At 32.4% G+C, this 23,569-nt stretch overlaps 1 protein-coding gene across 2 annotated transcripts in view; it reads right to left on the bottom strand.

The window, feature by feature from the left end:
- The window catches only part of LOC100162869 (dual 3',5'-cyclic-AMP and -GMP phosphodiesterase 11), an 85,787-nt gene extending 63,148 nt beyond the window's left edge, over positions 1–22,639 (bottom strand). The window contains exon 1 of one of the 2 annotated variants that reach the window (XM_029488137.1): positions 21,380–22,639. In XM_029488137.1, the coding sequence (XP_029343997.1) occupies positions 21,380–21,512 (133 nt within the window). In that variant the 5' untranslated portion in view covers positions 21,513–22,639. The remainder of the gene's footprint in view (positions 1–21,379) is intronic. The other variant, XM_003247251.4, reaches the window with a different exon arrangement.
- Positions 22,640–23,569: the final 930 nt, after the last annotated feature.

Genomic DNA, 23,569 nt, shown 5'->3' with positions numbered 1-23,569 from the left:
CACCACCCATAGTTTTTTGGATTTTGCGGGGGCGTTAATTGAGCAGGAATTCCGGAAGTGGCGGCAGGAATTGGCAGGAATTGAGCACTAAATATTGGCGTCGGAAAAAGTTGAAAATTTAAAATGGGTGGTGGTGGGGACATGCACCTTGTATTAACTTCATTGAATTCAAACATAACATAAGCCAATTTGAGTATAATAGTAAATTTTCATGTTTAAACATGTCATACCTATAATAGTCCTCGACATACGACGTTTTGTGTCTTGAAGCTCATATTATTATGTCTTTTTTGTCTGGCTCATTTCTCAACCGAAATCTATTCATGCCGACTGGAAATTAAAATCAGTACGTTGGAATACCCAAATATTGGTTTTCTGAATAGCCAATAGGTAAAACTATATAGAAAGTATTTGATCGCTATACATATATACGTATTGTTATTACAACCGTTCAAATTTAACGTATACCTGAGACCTATAATACCTACGTTTTACGAATAGCCCGAAAAAATAGTAATTTGGAATATGTAGAAACCAGGAAGTATGAATAATGTAATATATATTAAATATATAATAATTGTTCAGATATTAGGTGTAAATGTACATATAAATGATAAATAATAATTTAAATGGACAAATGGATGATTAGGAGTTTTTTCGTTGTAATGCAATTAAAATAGTCATGAGGGATACATTAGGTTTGTCGGTAAACACTAAACAACAAAATATATTGAAAACAATTAATTTTTGTGTACAATTATATGTATAATTTAATATGATTAATAATAATTATTTGAACTGTAACGATAATAGTAATTATTATAATAAAATGTTGCTATCAATATCGATTTGAGACATTTTATATTAGTTATATAAATGATCGTACATTAAATCCGTTACATGACGAATATTCGGCTATAGTACTCTTCTGCTCCCCCTATATTCTACAATCGATCATTGCACGATTCACTCACTCGTTAGGTAGTCTTATTTTATAGTCAACATTTTTTAGGGAGTAAAAAAGCTTATAAATGATAATATTTTATTCAGCACTCTAGATTGGAAATTAAACACAGACGGATTTAAAAGAAATTGTAGATACAACTGAGCGTTTTCGCGTGCAATAACTTTTATTTTTTAGATTCAACAATTTGTTTTTTCGATCATTGAAAAACGTCACAATTGCAGGTCTTATACAACTTCAGTTCTACATCGATCGAGCTTAAACTATAAAGCACGTGTAATTAAGTAAGGTATTTAAATTCGTTATATTATTATAGTTTCATAATAATTAAAACATTAATTATACAAATATTCAACAGCCAAACTGCAAGTAAGTATACTGATTACCGACGGTAGCAGAAACAACAGTACAGTCACAATGCTATAATGTTTAATACAGTAGCATTTATTACATAATAATAATGGACCTCTTCGCTCTTGGTGTAACGGAATCATTTGACCGCCGAGCCACGGTCGTCATGACGACACCCCTGGGACCTTTGTAACAGGTTGTCAATAACTGAGACAAGGCGCTTTACAAATTTACGATAATAATATATATTAGCCTCGGTGGCGCCGATAGCATTTTTACCATCGAATTGCCATGAATGTACTATACATACACTGACGCTAAGCTACGATCGTCATCTATATAATAATTAATATTATATACTGGCTACTACAACTACAGTACAACCTATTATACTGCACTCACACTGATACAGACACCCCTCACGCAGACCGAACGCCACACCATTATCGATGTGTAAAGAAATAACAACATAACGGCGGCAATAAAAATAATAACAATAAATTGAGTAATAAAAAAAAGTCACCTGTGAACATCGACACCCTCGTCCATAGTTACCTATTGGTTATATTTAATATTTATACAAGCACGCTGTTGGCCGACTGTCACCGTGTGTTGTTCAATTATCAGCCAACAAGGTAACATTATAGAGAAAAAGCTAATAAAGTTTATTATATAGTAAATAATAAGTGATGAACGATGAACCTATAACACCATTAGGTCTTGAGCCCCTTGTATACATTATTATTATATACACCGGCGCGGTGGTCGGTGACAATAAACGGTACGGCTCATTGGAATAAAATGTGGTATATCGTACATGGTATTATGATATAATAAACAGAGGCATTTTAAATGCATTTTATACATTGTCAAGTAGCAGGTAGGTAACCTAACCTATTGTATACAATAATCAAATCGGCTACTATTCAATGAAAATCGGCTAACTATATATTATTAAAAAAAAATAATGGATTTTACACGACGCGAAAATGTTTCCGGTTTGATATCATTAGCCATTAACTTAATTTTAATCGTTGACAATATACAAGACCGTCTGTTTTGAGAAGATACATATTATATTGCAGCACTCTCTTAGACCATCGAGGTTATTGACAAATCGAAATAAATAATAATATGTATAATATATAACTCAGTCCAATATTATACCTGTTGTCGTTATTGTTTTTATGTTTCATTGTGATAAACTATAGGTAATAGTTATATAAGAAAGTACATAACGCACGTGACACGCCAGTTCAAATTATTGAATAAAATCTATAAAATACGACACAAAACGGAGATCGTTATCTCAGGCAATTTCAGGTTCAACGTGAGTTTGATGCCAACCAATGAACCAAACACTAAAACACTTAAATTGGTGCAGTATCAAAATTTTAAAATAAGGTAGCAGAGTCGTAAACAATCTAAATGTAGTTCACTAGTGACATAACTCGTAAGTGATCTATACCATAATTCGTATGATCTACAATGTGTCGTGCTCACTGCCTATAAGGGCTACATATTGTATAGACCAACACAAAAATTGTATCCCATACACAGCACATTGAATGTTTATGGAGTATTACGAAACAAAAATGTTCTAAACGAGTCAATGGAGCTTCCCCATTTGTTTGAAAAGTGGTTGCAAGTAGAATGGTAGAGATTTATGCATTCATCAAAGGATTCAATTTTCAATGATCTTGTAAATCACATAAAAGCAATCTTTTGTGGTTAATTAATATAGTAAAAGTACCTAATACTAATAATATTTTTATACAACAATTTTTTTTTTAAATACATTATTTATTTTTTGTCTTGTTTCTAATAATAATATTTTATGTAACATGCTATTTCGTAAATTAATATTTAATAAAGTTTACTTTAATAATTTTTACGTTTTTTTGGGGAGATCGCTTACGACACCGGTGAGTTACATGTATAGGTACATATAGTAGATCCATCACGACACCAAAGTCATCAAAAGTATCTCCTCGGTTCCTTCACACGCATCGTACTCACCCTCAACGCATAATACACAACTAGGTTCTGTCAGTAATCAATAATTGGTTCCCTACATTGAATTAATACTAAACTCAGCTGAACATAAAAATCCTAAACAAACTATAATTATAATTAAGGACAGCCACAACACAATAATATATTTCATGCCCCTGAAATTCGTTCTGGCATCATAGATGATAATAATTTATGATAATATAGCGGCAGCACTCAGTTCCTAACTGATTTCATCAAATACAACCAAATCTACTGGTATGTGTGTGTGTGTTTGTTACTTTTTAAAAGGAAAATATTAATAATAATATTTGAATGAATATTTTTTTTATATATTTTGTAAATAATGTATAATGTTGTAAATAAGTACACAATACGATTATATAGTAGCGACAATACATATCGTAATATATAGTCGTCTAAACACTATAGCATTAACCTTTGAATCAAATAACTTTATATACCACTTCTTACTTGCGACCAATAATAAAAAATTAAAAAATAAGTAATGTAATACTTTTTTAAAGTAACAATTATTATTATCCGGAGGGAATCTGGACCCTGATCGGATTTAAAATTAAGAAACAAACAAATAATCGTTAATTAATGTAAATTAAATTATAAATACGTAGTAGTACCTATTGATTATAAATACTAGTATATACTAGTACTAGTATACCTATATAGCATGTATATTATATAAATGGTTATAGATTATTGAATATTATTTCTACACAGAGAAACCAAATCAATGCAAAAGCATTAATTCAAAGATAAAACCAACCACGAATTTTAAAGATATTAAAACACGTGTATAATAACATGTGTCATGAATCATGAGTCAAATTACAATGACGCAAAACAGGTTCGACAAACCATCAACACTTTGAATGAAGTATTGACGATGAAAATATTACAGTCTCTTTTCCATCTTATAAATATTATACATTTAATTAGCCTTAAAATAAATTATATGTAATGAGTAATAACTAATGACCTACTCGTATACCAAACAAATATTAATAATTAAAATATACATTTTAAGTTTATAACAAAAGTTTAAAAAATATATCCACATATTTTATATTATGCTAAATAATTTAATTTTCTTATTTGCATAAAATTGTATGTATTGTAAAAAAATGGGAAAAAACATGGGAGGGGGTCTGAATGACCTGAATCCAAAGTAAATTTGGTTTACTCCCCATCATAATTCATAATCATCTCGGAAATAATTGACGAATTTAGTCAGACCCAGTGTTGGCCTGGCCCAGGTGGCTAGGAGGCGATCGCCTCCGAGGCCCCGATCCGTATTTTTCAAGAAAAAAATTAAATTATTCACCAAAATTTACCTACTTTATATAGCCAAGTGGTATGCGTTTGGATCCACTAAATAATTTAATAATAATAATATAATATAAATTTTGTTATTTTAATGATACTAAAATCATAATATCTTAGTCCGTGGTAATAATACAATTATATGATAATTTTAAAATCTATGATTATGTTGAAGTACGTACTGTGATGTTTGATCGATATTATATTACTATATATATCGATCCATATTATGCGATAAATATCTATAAAACGTTTTTAAATTATTTTTTTGAGATTTGGTATTTTTGAGAGGCCCTTTGAATAATTTGCCTCCTGGGCCCTTTAGATCCCAGGCCGACACTGGTCAGACCCACGTGCAACATGGAAGATTTGCGTTCAGTTGAACCAACCTTGTGTATTTACCTTTAGTACCTACCTATTAGAGTGAATCGATCTATTATCAAACTTAAAGTTAAGAACTGTGTTCTTGAGTTGATTTTTTTACGATATTTCAATTTTTATGCGAGTTTTGAATAAGTAAATTATTACAAATTAAATGCTCTTATCTCGCTTTAAAATTGAAATATTGAAAAAAAATTCACAAGGAAATGTTATGAACTTCAATTTTAATAATTGGTTCATTCATTTTAATACCAAAGCTAACTACTACAAGGTTGACTCTACTGAACACAAATTTGGTTTGTTGTGCGTTGGCCAGAGATAGAAAACTAATAGTGCGCTGGCCGCTGACATCCTCTTGTTAAGACCCTTTCGTCGTAGGTTAAATATATAGTATGTACTATACAGGTATATTTTAATCTTTGCTTTTGTTCACTTTACTTAATAATAATATATATATCGTTCGACATTAGTGCCCTCTATTGGAGGAACTTGGAACGATGCCAACGTTTTTATTCCTTTTTTATTTTTTTTATGGAAAGCGCCATGTAATGAATTTGATCAAACATCACGTGTTATTTAATTTTTTCGGTGACATATTATCGGACATCAAGGCTAAAAATGTATTTGTTCCACATAGCATATGTTTTTTTTTCTTTACTCCTCCATTTCGTAATCTACACGCATTGTACAACCGGATTTTAGCGCATGCATTATAGTATAAGGATATGCATTACAATTAAAAATTATTTTAAACCGTTCTGTGCGGTTTTACATACATTTCAGATAATTCCTCGATTATATTTTCCCCTGAAATAATCCTTCGACTTATGATGTTTCGAATTCGCGTCCGCAATCCGCATATATTTAAATATATATCGATTGTATAGAGTATACGCGCATATACGACAACGACGACGACGACGCCGACCACCACCACCGCCCCCACCTCCATCACCACTACAACTACTTGGTTGGCTTTATGATAATTAGGTCATGTTTCATGAACAATAATAATAATAATAATAATAGTATAACAACATCATGGATTCGTCTAACGTGCGCAGTGGAAAAAATAGTATCGAAATTTTCATTGTAATATTATAATACCTACCTAATACAAGTACCTGTATTATATCGTATAGTAGTGTAATTTATACCATAGTGGATAGAATGTGGGTCCCCCATGTCCTCTTTACTGCGACGTGTCATATCATTCAGTTAGTTAGTAGTAGTCTGTATTATAGTAGTAGTAGTAGTATAAGTAGAAGTAGTACACTAGTACACAACATTATTTTTTAAATAGGTAAGCCTACATTTTATTATGGTTACAGCAAAAACGATGAAACCAACGATAATACACTATAAATATTATGCCTAAATAAGCCTAATATAAAATTAATTCACACGTCATACCATACAATATTATAGTATCATGGTTTTACGCAATAAATATTTAAATAGTATTAATAATCAACAAAGCGCGGCGAATGGAGTATAATATTGTACAATCCACAGAAAACACAACATCGTACCCACTATATAATATGACGTGGGCACTGCAGATCACAAGCTGTCACGTCGGTGATAATTTGTTTTGTACATTTCAGGTACTGTGCAAAAGTTGGTGTGCAAATACGTAACCGCGGTAACCAGTTGAGATGTTGAGATGTATTCTATTTTTCCAACAATAATAATACAGTGCATGTGTGCACATGTAAAATACGTAGCAGCTACGATTGTACGAAACACAATTAGGTAGGTATATATTATAATATTCTATTACGACGTTTATTTCTACGTTTTACGAATGGAGTGCAAATGTCTAATGCGCTGATAACCAATTATAATACGCTATTACAGAATTAGTACGATTAGAACATTATCGTCCAACATTATTATCATCATCATTGTCGTTGTTATCATTATTATTATGATCTGTTTATTAATTTATAGCCATGGGTCATAATATACCAAATACGCGGTGCAGCCCATTTATTGTTCGTATCCGTTCAGTACTGCACTCAACCCCATCGCATCCGGATAATGGTATAACATGAAAACATGTGTCTAGGATAAAATAAAATATAATACTTAATTATCATACCTATATCGCTAATATTATCAATTTGTTTGCCCTGTCGCGTGCATATTGTTGACATGTCGACGATATAGTCAGAAATCAATTAGTTCTATATTATATAGTATGTACATTGTACGTAGTGCATACTATATAGGAGGTACCTACACATATTTTTTTTATATATATTTGAAATGCGTATACAAACTTATATAACAAGTAAGATCTTGTATAATATTTGAACGCAGTATATCATATTATTATGCATTTATGTATGCGCCGGCGAAATTTATCTCGTGCAGTGTACGACAGAACAACAGACGATGATGATGATATAAATCGTCTCAATAGTATTATAAGCGTTGCATTGATATATTTTGTCCTAGCCGTCAGATTGACGTCATACAGCAGAATATTATATACATTATACAGGGTGATATTTTTTAATATTTTTAACTCATTTTCTCGGCCAATATTTGGGTTTTTCAAAGAATTTAGAATACTATGAGTTATGTCTCAAAATATGATTCGTTATTGTAATCGAATAATTCATTGTTTTACTATTTTTTAAGCAACCAAATTATTTTAACAGCCACCCATATTTTTAGTGACTCACAAGTAGGTAGTTTATTACTGCACTCGTCTGACTTTAGATACTTATAAACTGCAAACTAGTATTATGTTATATTATAATCATTATTCATTACACACATCTAGACATCTAGTTAAATTATACCAATCAAAATATTTAGGCTAACTATGAAATGAAATAGATGTTGCCATTTAAAAAGATAAACAAGACACTATGGATCTGATAAATAGTATGAATGTAGACCTTATTTTTCTGCGATAATGTATGTTTCAAAAATTGACCACAGAAGGGTGTATTGTGTATTTGTGTTACACAAAATCAAAGACCCGCTTGTATAAAAGTATTTATATTTATTACACTAGGTATTATAATAGTTTTGTTTATTTTTTCTAAAAAAAAATCGGCACGTTATTGTTTCGTTTTAAGTTTTAAATGTTACATCATGCATGTACGGGGGATAGGGGACAAGGGTGCATACGTGGCGGTGACGTTAATACGTCGTAAATTTAATAATTTAATATATAACCACCTTCTACGACCTCATATTATCATGCATTCATGCGGGGTCATGGTTACCCAAAACCACCACGCCGTTGCAGTCTTTTTCATTTTACGACCCACAGCCCATACTGTACCACGGTACATGGCTATTATAATAGATTGCCCTGCCCCCAGATCATCTTGTTTTTCTTACACTTCTCTTTTTCTCTTACTATTTATACACATATATATGGCCATATAATGTCATATGGGCGTCAGACCCACCCCTACAAAAATCGCCGATGATCGTATTAGACGATAAACGGAACATCAAATAAATAGTACAATACCTATATGTATACCTACACATATAATATTGCATATTATAAATTATAAATATTATAAGACTGTTGGTACACTAATTACCAATACATGAAACTACCCCCCTGGCACACTCGTCATTGGCTACAGTAAGGTCGCTACACACCCACGCATATTTTTGGTGTAGTCACAATATATTTCGTTCATCCGATATATACGCCACATATACGAAATTACAAAACCACATCACGTATGTAGTTCCTAGAATTTATCATCCAAATAAGGTTTTAGACAAACAATATACCTATTTATCATATATTGTTATAGCATAGTATAATATAATATATTATGTCACCAGTATAAAGTACCTGTTGGCTGTTGCTGCGCAGACCGCGGCGAAAACGAAAGTGGACAACCCCCGCGACTGCTAACTGCCTAGATCATATATTTTTACTATAGTAATATTGTTAAAAAATCTGCATATATAACCGTGTCATATACATGATAAGAGTTCTAAGAGGCTCGTTATTATTTATTAAGTAAAAAAAAATATATCTATTTTAATTCGTGTATAATGTGTCATGTGAAATCATATTGTGATAAGTGATAACTGTAGTACAATGCGCTGCGATCGAATCATGTACATAATATGAGTATAACTTGAGTTAACAATATAATAATTAGTAATCGTTGACGGAATGTGTCACTCATTTGTACGACTTCATATTCGATAACGTATTAACGTAGAACAAAACGTCATCCCGGGATAATTAATTCAGAGTACGATAATAAAATAAGTTTAATGGTGAACACATTTTTAAACGTCATTGGCGTATCTACCTATACATTAAAAGAATAATGAAAAAATTGATCAAAATACCTATAGGTGATTCATCGAAATTACAGTTTGTCTGAGAAATTACATGTACCAAATATCGAAAATATTATTAAATAATTTTAATTATTGAACAAAATAAATTTAAAAATATTATATTTAACTAGATAAATGTTAATTTTCCATAGTCTATTTTATTCTAGTATTTTTTATCAAGTCTAACCTTATTAAAAGGACACTACACAGATATTTGTTGTCTCCGTCTTACAAGTAAATAACATGGCAAATTTACGCTCAGCAGATCACGTTTAACTCAATTAGAGTGAATCGACCTATTATAAAACTTGATTGCAAGAACATTATCTGTGTTTGTATGTGTTTTTTACGATAATTCAGTTTATAAGTGAGTTATGAGCATTTTTAATTTACGTTATATTATATACACATAATTTACTAAAAAAATTAACTATAGTAAAAAACCCACATACAAACACAAATAATGTACTTACCATCAAGTTTCATAATAGGTCGATTCAATCTAATTTTTAAACTAACGGATCTCTAAACAAGTTCTTTTGAACGTAAATTTGCTATGTTATGAATGGTCTGTACTCCCAAAGTAGTGAAAAATGAATGAAAAAAATTGCAAACTACAAAAACTAAACTCAAATTAATATTGAAATGTTAATATAGATTATTTGCACGTATTTCAGTTAAAAATGATTTCTTCCAATGAAAAAAAAAACATCTTTCATATTATAACCATTTTTACAATTAATGAGATTCACGTCGACTGTACGTGAAATGGCAGAATAAAAAAATGTAGTTTCATTTTTATTATTTTAAATATTTTAAATAAATAAATGTAACTACATTCTACAATCAATCAAAATTAAAGCAAAGAAGCCAAACACATTTAAGAACAAAATTTAATTTGTACTAATAATAAATAAAAAATTGATACAAATTATATTTACCCAGCAGTACTTATTTATATTTGTAATAATTGTTATAAAACCAATTTTTTTTATATATATATAATTTATCTAGCTGTATTATAAAGGCCAAAGACTCCTAAAAGAAATTATAAAATTGTAATATTTTAATAATAGTACATACCATATAATTCACAAATCCTAATGTATCTGCAATACCTACATATATATATATTTATGTATATTTATCTCAAGTCTTAACTGACAATTTACTAACGTTAGGTATACATTAAATAGTCATAATATAAAGACACATATTAAGAAAAAAACACATTCGATGAACTCAAAGAGGAAGAAAAATTATATTATTGAAATATTGAATAGCAACTGAAAACTGCAGTGGTAGTTCGGTAGGTATTAGGAAAAAAAAGCTTATATATATATATATATATATATATATATTGTATAACATATGAATCATTATGTAAATAACGAATTCATCAATGAGTGAAAGGATCGTATACACAGAACGTAACCCAAATTCTTGGTCTACACATAATTTTACTCAAGCAAATAACAAAAACAATAATAATAATAAAAAACGACTATCGTAAGCCATATTTTCGCGTACAAATAGCTGGCGCCCTCGTGGCGCCCACTTTATACAGTAGGAAAGTTGGCATACGGTAACACGGTTGTCTATGACCAAGTTTAACCAGCCATGCGGTCTCGCCTAGAGCTCGTTGGGCGTTTAAAAAATAATAATAATAATGAAATTATTATATATTTTAATTTTATTATATACTATCGCATATATATAACCGACGCTCAACGTTTACTGAGGTCGTACAAAACCATATTTATAACACCATGTATAATAAATGTGAAATTATGTCTACATTCATGTTGTTTGTTGTCTCGTTGATGTATTATTTTATGTATTCTATCACACTAAGCAACAGTTGTATGAATATACTTAGGTATACTGAAAACTTTTTATAAAAATGCCATGCGTTTTTGAAATAAACATATTTATAATCGTCACACGTTACCCGATTTAGTACATGTAGACAGTCGTATAATATAGACTATAGAAAATCACATAGAAAAACAATAAACCAATTATCTCGGATACTACACTTATCTTATTAGGTGAAAAATCTATTTTCACTTGTACTTATGCTTAATCGCGAGCGATCGCTGATCAGTAAAACTGATAAGAACCGGATTAAGGGCACGGTCCAAGGATCCAACTTCATTCCGAAATATTTTTTAAGGCAATCAAAACAGTTTTCAAAAAAATTAAATTATTTTAGTAGGTAGTAATTATAAAATAAAAAATCAATTCTGTGCAGGCACAGGTCAATGGTCATAGAAGTGAAACTTCCGCTTTGTCATTCAATACAATAATATAACTATCATAAAATTATATTTACAAATATTTACATTAGCAACGTCAAGTCAGGTTTAGATTTTAGATTAAATAAAAAATAATAATACAAAATGATAAATTAACAATATTTTAAAATTGTTATTCAATACAATAATATAACTATAATAAAATTATATTTATTGGTTTCAGTGCAACGAAGTACACGGGATCATTTGGTACAGAGATAGGTTAGATAAGATCTTTAATCTTTATATTTATCATATTATTTCTTTATCATATCTTATCTATTTTTCTGTGGGTTTCAAAGCTATTATAATAATACTTATTGGTTGCCATTGTTTTAAAATTGTTTGTATGGTAACCGTTATAAATCGTGACGGATTTTCGTTTAATGACTCGTGCGTCGCGGTCTTGAAAATTTACTTCCATCGCGCGTATAGAAGTTACACTTCAAAAATATCCTTAATTTTTTATCATACAAAGTTACTGAATGATAATACATATTAAATTGATATTCTAATAATTGATAACAATATGATAAGCAAAAACCACGGACTAAGATAATATACAGGACTGGACACAATAAGGTTGGAGGGCATAAGCGTGCGCAGAATTTCTGGCAGGGTAGTCATACATAAATACATTAACACACACACGGTGGCACCCAACCCTATTACTAGGTGTAGCGGTCGCTACACATTGAAAATAAGGGGTGGGTGGGTATAATAACATAAAATAATTAACTTGAAATATGTTCATTATTAATCATAGATTATATTAGTTGATACCTTGATATTTACTAATATTATCAATTAAAATATGATAAAATGTATAAAATAATATAATTTCGAGTTTGTGAGTGGGTGGGTGGTTAAAATTATTTCTTGTTACACCTGATTACCTGAAAAATATATCTTGGGCGCCACTGCACACACACATATTACGTACATATAATATTCATATTCACACCTAAGTTACAAAAACTAATTTGGATGGGGTAACCTCATTTAACTACATTTACCGTGGTAAAAAATTAATTTATGATTGACTATCAATTATCATAATAATAATATTGAATATTGAGGGGTGCCGGGGGGAGTTCGCAGAGTAGTCAAGTGCCTACCATGACTACCCCGTGCGCACGCTTATGTTAGAGGATGTGGGGGGTTGACCACGAAATGTTATACAACATGCGGAGTTCGGGGGGATATTTTCCTTTTAGCATTACTAGTGCTGTCTTAGTCAAGCCCGGATTAAGGGGGGGCAGAGGGGGCCATGGCCCCCGGGCCTCGAAAGTTAGAATTTATTTAGGGGCCTCTAATCTGTCCATTAATTTTTTCGTTATAGGCTATGTAACACTAAATAAATCACCTAAAAAAAAAAATCGATGATTATTTAGCAAGAAAAAAAGCTTGTAAATTATAATTTATAAATAAAGTGATACATTAATACATTATTCATTATTTATTGCTATGTGCCTATATACCTAATATGTTTTAAATGAGGCCCTTGTACGAAAAAAACAAATATTAAATAATACACAATGTGTTCCAGAGTGAAGTGACCGGCTAACGTCATATGAAAGTATACCAAAATGATGGAGAAATACCCTTTAAAGATTGAATCTAACTTTTTATTTTTTTAGTTATGAGCAATTAACTTCTTTTTATCAAAACCATGCGTATCACGCATTTGTTTATGTATCTTCAAAACTTTTCAACATTTTGACGTAATTTTATTTTTATTTTAAAGCTATTTAATTGTCCTATCAACTGACATACGCAATTAAACCAGAAATGTGCTAATTATTTTTATTACATTTTAAAAAAGAAAAAAAAGTTGGCAAAAATTAGTATTTTTAAAAGGAAATTGTACATTATTCCAAATAATTTATTATTAACTATGAGTTTTTGTTTTTTGTATTATAACAACTAAAATTTATCGACTAGTATAAAATTAAACGAATGACGACCAATTAACCGACTCAATCCTAGGAAAACTAAGATTGTGACGATTAACAGGAATATATGATGAAAATTAAACTCTCAAGGATTCTAGGTATATTAATGTGTTATTCAGTATAATTCAGCAGAATAATACAAAAAACAAAAACTCATACCAAGTAATAAATAATTTGAAATAATACACGATTTCCTTTAAAAAATGCTAATTTTTGCCAATTTTTTTCTACTTATTTAATTTAATAAAAATAATTGGTGCATTTCTAGTTCAATTGCGTATTTTGGAATGTTGATAGGACAATTAAATAGCTTTAAAATAAAAAAAAATACATAAAAATGTTAAAAACTTTTGAAAATACATAAACAAATGCGCGATATGTATGATTTTGATAATGAAGTTTGCCCATAACTTAAAAAATAAAAAAGTTAGACCCAATCTTTAAAGGCTATTTCTTTATCATTTTTGGTATACTTTTATATGATGTCGGCTGGTCACTTCACCCCGGAACACATTACATACATTAATATGTTTTTTTTCGTACAAGGGCCTCATTTAAAACTTTAGTCCCTGGGCCTCAAAATGTCTTAATCCGGGCTTGGTCTTAGTGGATACTTATGGAACTAGAAAACATCATACACATTTCTAGTTCCTTAAGTATCCACTAAGACAGCGCTAGTAATGTTACCGTAGTAATCCCCCTCCCCCGAACTCCGCCTGTTATATACCATTTCGTGGTCAACCCCCCTACCCTTCAACCTTGTCGTGTCCAGTCCTGTATATCTTAGTCCGTGATGATAAGTTTATAAAATGGGAGTTGTGATCTAAAATATACGCATATAGATAATACCTATAATTTTTATCTGTGTTTGTACGTGATATCTAATATAGTACAAAATTATACAATTATATTCAGACGTAAAACTGTAATGATACAATTTTTTTGAAGTTAAAGTTAAAAAGGGGCCCACTAGGGTGTCCCACGTCCCAATATATCCTTAATCCGGGCTTGGTTAGAAGTAAAATAGGCCATTGTATTCTTATTTACTAGCTATGGAAAGTTCAAAAAGTACCTAATTAATAACGGCACTTAGTATGGGCAGATATACGTATTTAGGGGGCAAGGAGCTTGGGCCCCGGGCGGTACATTTTGAAGAACAATTTAATATAATACAGTAGGTCATTTGGGTGATAAAAAAGTAATGAAACTAATAAAATTATTATTGTGGTTTTCATTTGTCACGAAACATGCATTGATAATACCAGGACATATAAAAGTATAATGTTATAGTAGTTTGAGAATTATTGAAATACACCGAATAGATGAAACCAGAATGGAAACCGATAAGATATTTCATGGGCTCTTATAGCCGCCCAAAGATATTTTATAGAGATGTTTAAACGGTCATGCCAGTAATAATAATCTTAGTTCGTAACGTTTATGTACTCGTAATATATTATCTACAGTGGAGTAATTAGGAATTTTTCATGGAGGTGGTGTAGCTAATTTTCTAAATACATTTAAGTGGGGGGCTCCGCTACAGAATATACTAATATATATTATATATATTACATATGACCATATGTAGAAATTACGTTAAGAATTTTTCTTTTTTGTCTTTTTATCTAACAGTTAACATAATTCTGTTGAGAAATCTTTTTTAAAAAAATAGTTCAAGTCCTATTTGAGATGTTTTTTGTATAATTAATAATAAATTTACTTAGAGTGTATCCACACTGGTGGGCCTCCCTGCTCATGCTATTTCATGTTTTGTACCTTAGCTATCAAATTTACTTATTGTTTTGTACCTATATAAATATTACAGATTGTAGATAATATCCTATTTTTATCTAATAAAAAAAATAAAAAAATAAATTACTTACTATAATTATTATGTAATAATATGTGCTTCAAATAAACGTTTTTTTTTTTACAAATCCACCTATTGCTGAAGAAATTTAGGTTAACAAGGGGGCGTTTTTTTTCTTATCTGTGGCGAAAAATTCATAAATACATCTCCCGCTATACACAAAGGTAATTTTCCAAATGGCTCCTGTTTTTGACAACACAAATTTCTTCCCACTTCATAGTTCATACAGACCTTTGACTATCTCAAAAGGTTAAAATGTGTTAGTGTTTTTTCAAATTTTATATTGTAAGTGTTTAAATTATACAAATTGATATTGTATATTTTTTATATTGTAAATCATCACACATTAATGTTTTTTTTTAAATTTTGTATGGTAAGTAAACTATAAAATTATAGTGTTAACAATTATAATAAATCATAAGTTAGGTAAATTTTTAAAGCACAATTTTTTTATAAAATCTATTCTGGATATTTCATTAGGTAGATGAAAATTCATCAATAATGGCTTTAAATGCTTTAATATGAACTCCTGTTTTTTTTTTAAATTTATAGGGCTATATTATAGTCATATAGGTGTATTGACATGATTGTGAGCTCAAATTGTACTTCGACCAGTATGTCAATAACTTTAAAAATATTTGTCGAATATACCTAAACCATTTGGGAATTTACGTATTCATGAAACATTTTTCGAAGGGAGCCGTTTGGGAATTTCCCTGTTCGTAATATATTATTTCAACAGAAAAATAAACAAACATTAGATGGAAGCCGTTTGGGATGCCTCGCTATAGTTGAGTGCTGTGTTAAAAATGACACTGTACTAGTTAGGTCCTAGAAAAAATTGTTTGAAGTCTGATTGAATACTTACAAAATTGTTTGTTAATATAATAAAATGTATTACTTTGTACTTTTTTGTATTGGGTGATTTAAGACTATACCTACTTAAAAACATAGAAAAAATGATTCTGCGTAAATGCGTTTTGTCTATGTTGCGTGTGGGCCAGAGAGAGAAAACAAAAAGTGCGCTGACATCCTCTTAACAAATTTAGTGAAATATGTAACAATTTATTTTTCCCAATATTTGTTCTGTCATTTTTGTTAGTAAAATTTGGCTTAGATATTATCGAGTTTCTATTTCTTATAATTTTAATGAAATTAATAATAACTAATAAGTTTTATATATTATATATTATACCTACATGTGCAATATAGCTATATCATAGGTACACTATATATAATCATAGGTACACTATTTTATATATAATTTTAAAATCATTAAAATGAAATCGTTAATGTGTATTAGGTTAAGTTAATTCGGAAGCTAAATAGCTAATAATATGTGCATTATTATAAAATAAGATTGATAAAATCGAACACCCGCACACACTGTGTAGTTAGTGGAGTGAATCGAAGGGTGGGATAAGGACGCAGATAACAGAATACAGATCTATGATACATATGACCAACGAAAAATATTGTAGTTACCCGGTCGCCAGTATACCTTAAACAATTTGGTTGGCAGTCACTTGACTTAACTACAGAATTCACGAACGGATACGCTTTCAGAAAGTTTTCGTCGGAATATTTTTCACTAAAATCCAGAAAGATTCTAATCACGCGTTTAGCACGAATATTGTTAACGGCATTCGCGGTATATTGCTATATATGTTTATTGTTTTCCCTATTCCGTCGATCACTAATCAGTGATTGCAGTCTTATGAAAAGGTTACTTCTCCATGCCTGTTTTTACGTCGTCTCTTTATCATTTTGGGTTTTTTTTCGTGTTTCACATCCACGAGTAAACGAGTTTATATGTATATTTTATATTATACAGGTGCTGTCCACAGTATGACAAAATTCCGCCTGCAAATCTCGAATTATTCTATAATTCTATATAATCTACAACCAACAGTTTTAGCAATTTAGCATCGCCGTATTATATTACAATGTTGTGAAGTGGCGAAACTATAGTATTGATCACCTCCGAAGCTCTGACCACAAAATACTTTATTATTCAAAGGTTTTCTCGGTATCTAGGAATAAATTGTTTCACACGCATTTGCAACCGTTAGTTAAAATATGGTCTGTGTGGATAAATTTAGAAAATCCGATGAAAATCTTGATTAGATATTTACGTAATGAGATGCATGATAATTTGTAGACCTAAAAAAACCTTGACTATAACCAAACTATAACGTTATAACTTATAAGACATAAATATCGTGCATTATCGTTGACGTAATGCGCAATAGTGTTGATGTTACTACCAATATTATTATTAATTTAGTTTACGACGTCATCGATCCAAAAGTTGTCGGTATTCTGTCGAACATAAACAATGAACATCAAAAGATGTTAGGGTATGATTGTTACACCAGTGTCTTCATTACACAGCCACGCGCCCTCCGATTAATCTCACAACGACAAAGCACTGTGACAAATATATTATACATTTATACTTGATAATTAATTAATAAAAAAATATTTGTTTTTATTAAGTTATACAATATGATAGTTCAGTCCACCTTCAAGTTTCAGAAACTATAGTTTATAATTTATATGCACAAAAACTACTCGGACCGACTTTAACAACAATTTGAAATTGTTCTTAAACAGTGGCGTATATAGGAATGATTTTCGGAAGGGGGGGGGGGGGGGTTGAACCTCTAAAACTCCCTTATATACGCCAGTACACAACTATTCTTAGATACATCAGGAAAGTTCGGAGTAGTTTGAACCACGTTCGAAATATACCAAGTGCTATATTCAATCTCAGTCGAATAAGTACACTGGTCACCGACGCCGATTTGTCCATGAACTGAGGTACATAAAACTGACATACCTATAAGTAATAAGTATATAATATATAGTACCTAACGTATTTTATATTAGTTTATTTTTTTACGGGCGAAATCGAATTATACAGCTAGTATATTATAATTATTAACTATTATTAACTTTTTAAAAATATGAAATATGATTCAAGATCATATAGTATCAAAAAAAGTTGTATTTTTCGAAATACATTTTAAAAAAACGAATTTTGTCTTTCAGTATGGTCATTTCAAGGACACGTAATACAATTTCTTGACCTATAAAAAAGTGGAAAATATTTAAGCTACGTAGTATTAATCTGAGTTTAAACTAATATTATTTTGTTCAAATAGATTTTGAAAATATTTTTTATTAATTAATTGTTATATTTCAATTAAAAATATAAAATTTAGGATGTTTTATAAACAGGTCTCGAGTCTCGATGTAGTAAAAAAAATCAGAGTTATTACTACAGTGGTAAAAATTGTTTATAATTAGTTGGTTTTGAAATTGATGCCAAAAAAAAAGAGATGTACAAGAATTACATAATAATTAATACACCCTAAGCCTCATTTATTTATTCCAAGTAGTATAATAAGTAGATATTAAATATTCCTATAAATTCTCCTAATCACAAACGTTCTATTTATAAACGTAAATAGTCACATTTTGGCTAAGAATAAACAGTATATTAGGAGTCAGCAGCATCTATTGCATTAAGAAAGCAAGAAAACAGGTAAAAATAAATAATATAAAATAATTAATATTTTTTTCTTTGTCATTTGAAAGCTCATAATTAGCTATATGGAGGGGCGCAACTGTCTGCTCAACCTATACGATTCTATCCCCCCTTTGCTGAACCCAATCCCACAAATTTTGTAAGACTCCTCTAGGAATAGATTGCACGCTCTACGGGGAAGGTGCGCACAACTATTGTATAAAAAATTATTGTATTGTTTTAATTGTTGAACCTCTCGGTCTCATACTACACACGGCCGCACGTAGGTATGCTGTTGGTATGGTGTTATTTTTTGTTATCGTTCGGAACATTGCCGAGTGGAACAAATGATTCGTTTTTTAGTCCATCGACGGAAAGTACGACCAACTGCTGATTACAGCAAATCAATGATGACTGCAGTGTCCGGCGACCGGCGTCGAAGGTGAATAATTCGTTTGGATCGATATAATTATTACGAGATTATATAATATTATCACGAGTCATATCAATAATTGCGATTACGGTGGAATTAAATGGTCTTTTTAAAACGATTTTCGTTTATTTAAAACAACCACATTGCACACAGTGGAATGTCCATTGTTTTAAAATAAATTGTCCCATTGTGAGCGCAACGTGACGCGTTATATTGTTTAATATAGACACTGACACTAAAAAATACAGTGTAGTATTGGTAGAAATAGAATACAACCGAATTACTGTTTGCACACCGTAGACATATTAAATCTTAATGTATAATAATAATATTGCAGTATTGCGCCTATTTTATACACATGGGCGGCCAGGTATGTCATGCGGTGCACAGTGTGGTACGATAAATGTATTATTATAAAATAACAACAAATCGCGTATGTGTTTTGGCTATATCTGTACCTATCTACAGTACATGCCACATTGCCTTCTAAACACTCTGAATGCCAAATCAAATACACAATAAGTACATGTAAAAAGACAAATAATATGAATAATGATTATTATTTTTCCACGATCTCTGTGTCGGTTCATGACAACTCGAACAATAGTTAGCTTATATTAACTCTACATCATAGATTAGACATATTATTATTATATTGTGTAGCCGCCACATTGGCCACCGTAAACTCCCACTGGTCATAGACACGATATTGATTCCTGTCGACTGATGCCCTTTTTGAATTGTAGAAGCAGATCGATGCAGGGCATATAGCAAATGTGCATTGTGTGTGTGTCGTATGTTATATATTGAAATACTGGTGTAAACGTTACAATAACCTATAACACCTGATTGGTGCCGTGCCTATATAATATATTTTAAGCAATGCGTGGAAACTGCAGGGAAGAAACAATTTACGATACACACGGAATGGAACAACTACAGAGGTTGGCGTTAAAGATTTTATCTGAATCACAACCACACGTCCGCACAGAAAACGGTCGAATCACTCGAAATCGAAGGTGAATCGTTACGATAATTTGAATGATCATGGTTTTGATAGTTTTGTGTATATTAACTATTATAGTATTATGACATTATGTAGATACCTACCCACTCTATCAGCCGATTTTCTTTTTCGCTTTACAAAATACTATTCCCATATGCCAATATCTATATACTATACGTAGATTAGGTGCGTTGTAATTCAGAGATAATAGACAGCTCGGTAAGGATTTAACGATAATCAGAAATATGTTTTTAAGGTTTACCGCAAAACAGTATATTACCAGTTCGCACGTTTCGAGTACCTACTTACCGAACGGCGTGCGTTCGCGTGAAAAACAAGTAGTAAAAAACAACCGATTACGTAAATAATTAATACGGTGGCATCATGCAAGAACGCGGAGAACGAGATACGACAACGACGGTTTACAAGATATGTATGTACTACGTGATGCGTATATAAGTACACGTAGTGCACATAATATTTTTATTGACGTCGAATGTTGATGCTTGGTCGATTCGTAGCAAATAATATTGTAATGACGATAACAACAATAAATAATAATAACTAACAAGACAATGTCGGTGCGAAAAAAATGATATTATCCGATGTCGTGTTGACTGACAACACATACTACAAAATTGTACTATAATAAATAATATTAATATTGTTACTACAACGGCGGCGGCGACCGGTTACACCACCGCCCGCGACCTGTTGCGCATGGGCAGGGTTAACATTATTTAGCATCAGTGGTATCAGTGGCGGCTTATCAACGCGGTCGTGTGTGTACGACGTTGAAATTTGAAACACAACATTATTTTAATATAATATTGAACTACGCAATTGTAAACCATAATCGCGATAAGTGCGTAAAAAACGTCAAACTTCGACTTACTTGGACGTAAAGGCGGCGGATGTGTCTTGCTCTTGATGCCAGGTGTGGTGGCGGCGGAGGTGGTAGTGCTGGGGGGCGGCGTCCAGCGTACGCCATCGTCCGCGCCGGATCTGACCTGTTGAATGCCCGCCATCGCCGTGGGTGAATGCGTTTCCTCTCAATCACCGATTACGTCCGCGGCGGCCACCGTCGTCGCTGTGGGAGCAACGACTACACTTCTCGGCTCTCACCGAGCGGCCGTGTGTGTCAGTGTCGCACACGCGCCAGCGCGCGCGCGCGCAAGCCCGCTATCGCGTCTACGGTCGCGCGGCGGACGGTGGCGATCTTTTACTTTTATTTATATTTCTGATTTTATTATTTTTTTTAGAGTGTGTTCGATAACTCTCCCGTTCTCCACGCGGACGATTGCCTGGTGGTTTTCGGTGCCCGAGCGCGGACGAGAGAGCACGAAAAGGGGAACAAGTGCTCACAGGAACGACGACGGCCAGTGGACGGTAGTAGCTCTATGTCTCGCGCACGGCTGACCGCGACGGACGTCGTGGACCGCACTTGTCGTACGTGCTGATCGTGGTCAACGACGACGAGACCAAATGCGATTTTAAACGAATTTGAATATATTGGATTTTGAGAAAAAAACAAAATACCTACGAAAAACTTCTAACGAACGGCGGGGTGAGGGAGACGATGTAGAAGAAAATCACACTCGTTCGGGAGACGTCAGCTCAGCTCGCGATCTGAGTACGGACGTACTATGTGCGTGCGTGTATTATACGTATTAACGTATGTGTGTGTGCGTGTAACACTTGCACAATACTACCGGCGGCGCTGCCGAACGTGTGCGTATCTGTGTGTGCGTGCCGACTACGTGTACTTACGTACGCGCACACACGCGGAGCGCTCGCCATCCGCGGCCCTCCCGCCCTCCAGTTCTCACAATAGCAGCCGTCCGCGACGAGTGGAGCGGGCCCCCACTAACGCCGCCGCTGGTTCGTGCTCGGGGTGCCCGCGTCCGTCGGTGTGGCTTGTTCTTAACGGTGAGCAGGGGGGAATGCCGTAACTGAATTGTGGCGGGACGGGAGCGAGGAACACGGGTGTGACGGCGGCTGTCGAATCAACCGGACGAGATAAACGTTTAGCACGGAGCGATACGCGCTGTGCGACGGCGACGACGGTTTCACGAGCAGGTTGGTGGTGGCCATGGTGGTGGCGGCGGTTTAGGTTGAACGGCGATCGGAGTCGCAGCGGTGCACAGTCGGGTTGAGGGAACTCAGCTGTTGCCGCCGCCGCCAGACGGTCGTGCTAATAATATTATTATAAACGTGTATCCGGTCGGCGGCGACGTGACCGCTCCCGGTGGCCAAGACCAGTTGGCATACAACTCGTGATGTCCATCTACAAATTATTGTATAATACATTAATACACCAATAAAGGTTTTTTTGGCATACTTATAAGTTAAAATGTATAAAAGTGTTGATCGTCGTGCTCTTACGCCTATCATTATTGACAAACAGAATTGGTACATATGATCACTGGTCATTGGAGATTAAAAAGAAAAACTATCATAATTCTTTTCAGAATCCAGAGTACCTATTATAATAATATATTTATATAATTTTGAAAATGTCATCGTAAATTACACTTCGGTACTTTTAGCCCTCCCAACCACTGTAAAAATTACTTTTCCTCGACATCGAATATAATACTGTACTTCAGACAATAACCAAAAAGTACCTAAACTTTAATATCTATACGTTTTATTCAAAAATTTAGAAATTGAAATTACGATTCGTTGGCAAACAATAATTAATACTTATAGAGTTATGAAGCATAATTAAGTTTAATTATAAATTATAGTAGATCAATATACATAGAAAGTAGAAATTATAATATACTAGCTGACTATAAAAAAAAAAATTGCCGCGCATTATTACGTGCTAGTTTAAGAAACTCTAATGAAAAAACACCATTAGGCGCGTTAGCGTCGAGTCGCAGTTGCTATGAAACGCACTAAAGCTATGCGTGGCCCATGACAAACTATATCACATTAAATTAACCACAGATTTTAAAAAAAATAATAAGGAAAAACGGAAATTTTTTCGACAAAATTGATTTTGGTTTTTGGACTTATGGTGTGACCGATAGATACATGAAATTTTTGCTGAATGTTGATATTACCATTTTCTTTACAC

The sequence above is a fragment of the Acyrthosiphon pisum genome, chromosome A1 (genome assembly GCF_005508785.2).
Source record: "Acyrthosiphon pisum isolate AL4f chromosome A1, pea_aphid_22Mar2018_4r6ur, whole genome shotgun sequence".
Taxonomy (NCBI): domain Eukaryota; kingdom Metazoa; phylum Arthropoda; class Insecta; order Hemiptera; family Aphididae; genus Acyrthosiphon; species Acyrthosiphon pisum.
Note: the sequence above shows the minus strand (reverse complement) of the source record. Positions and strands in the feature narration are given on the sequence as shown.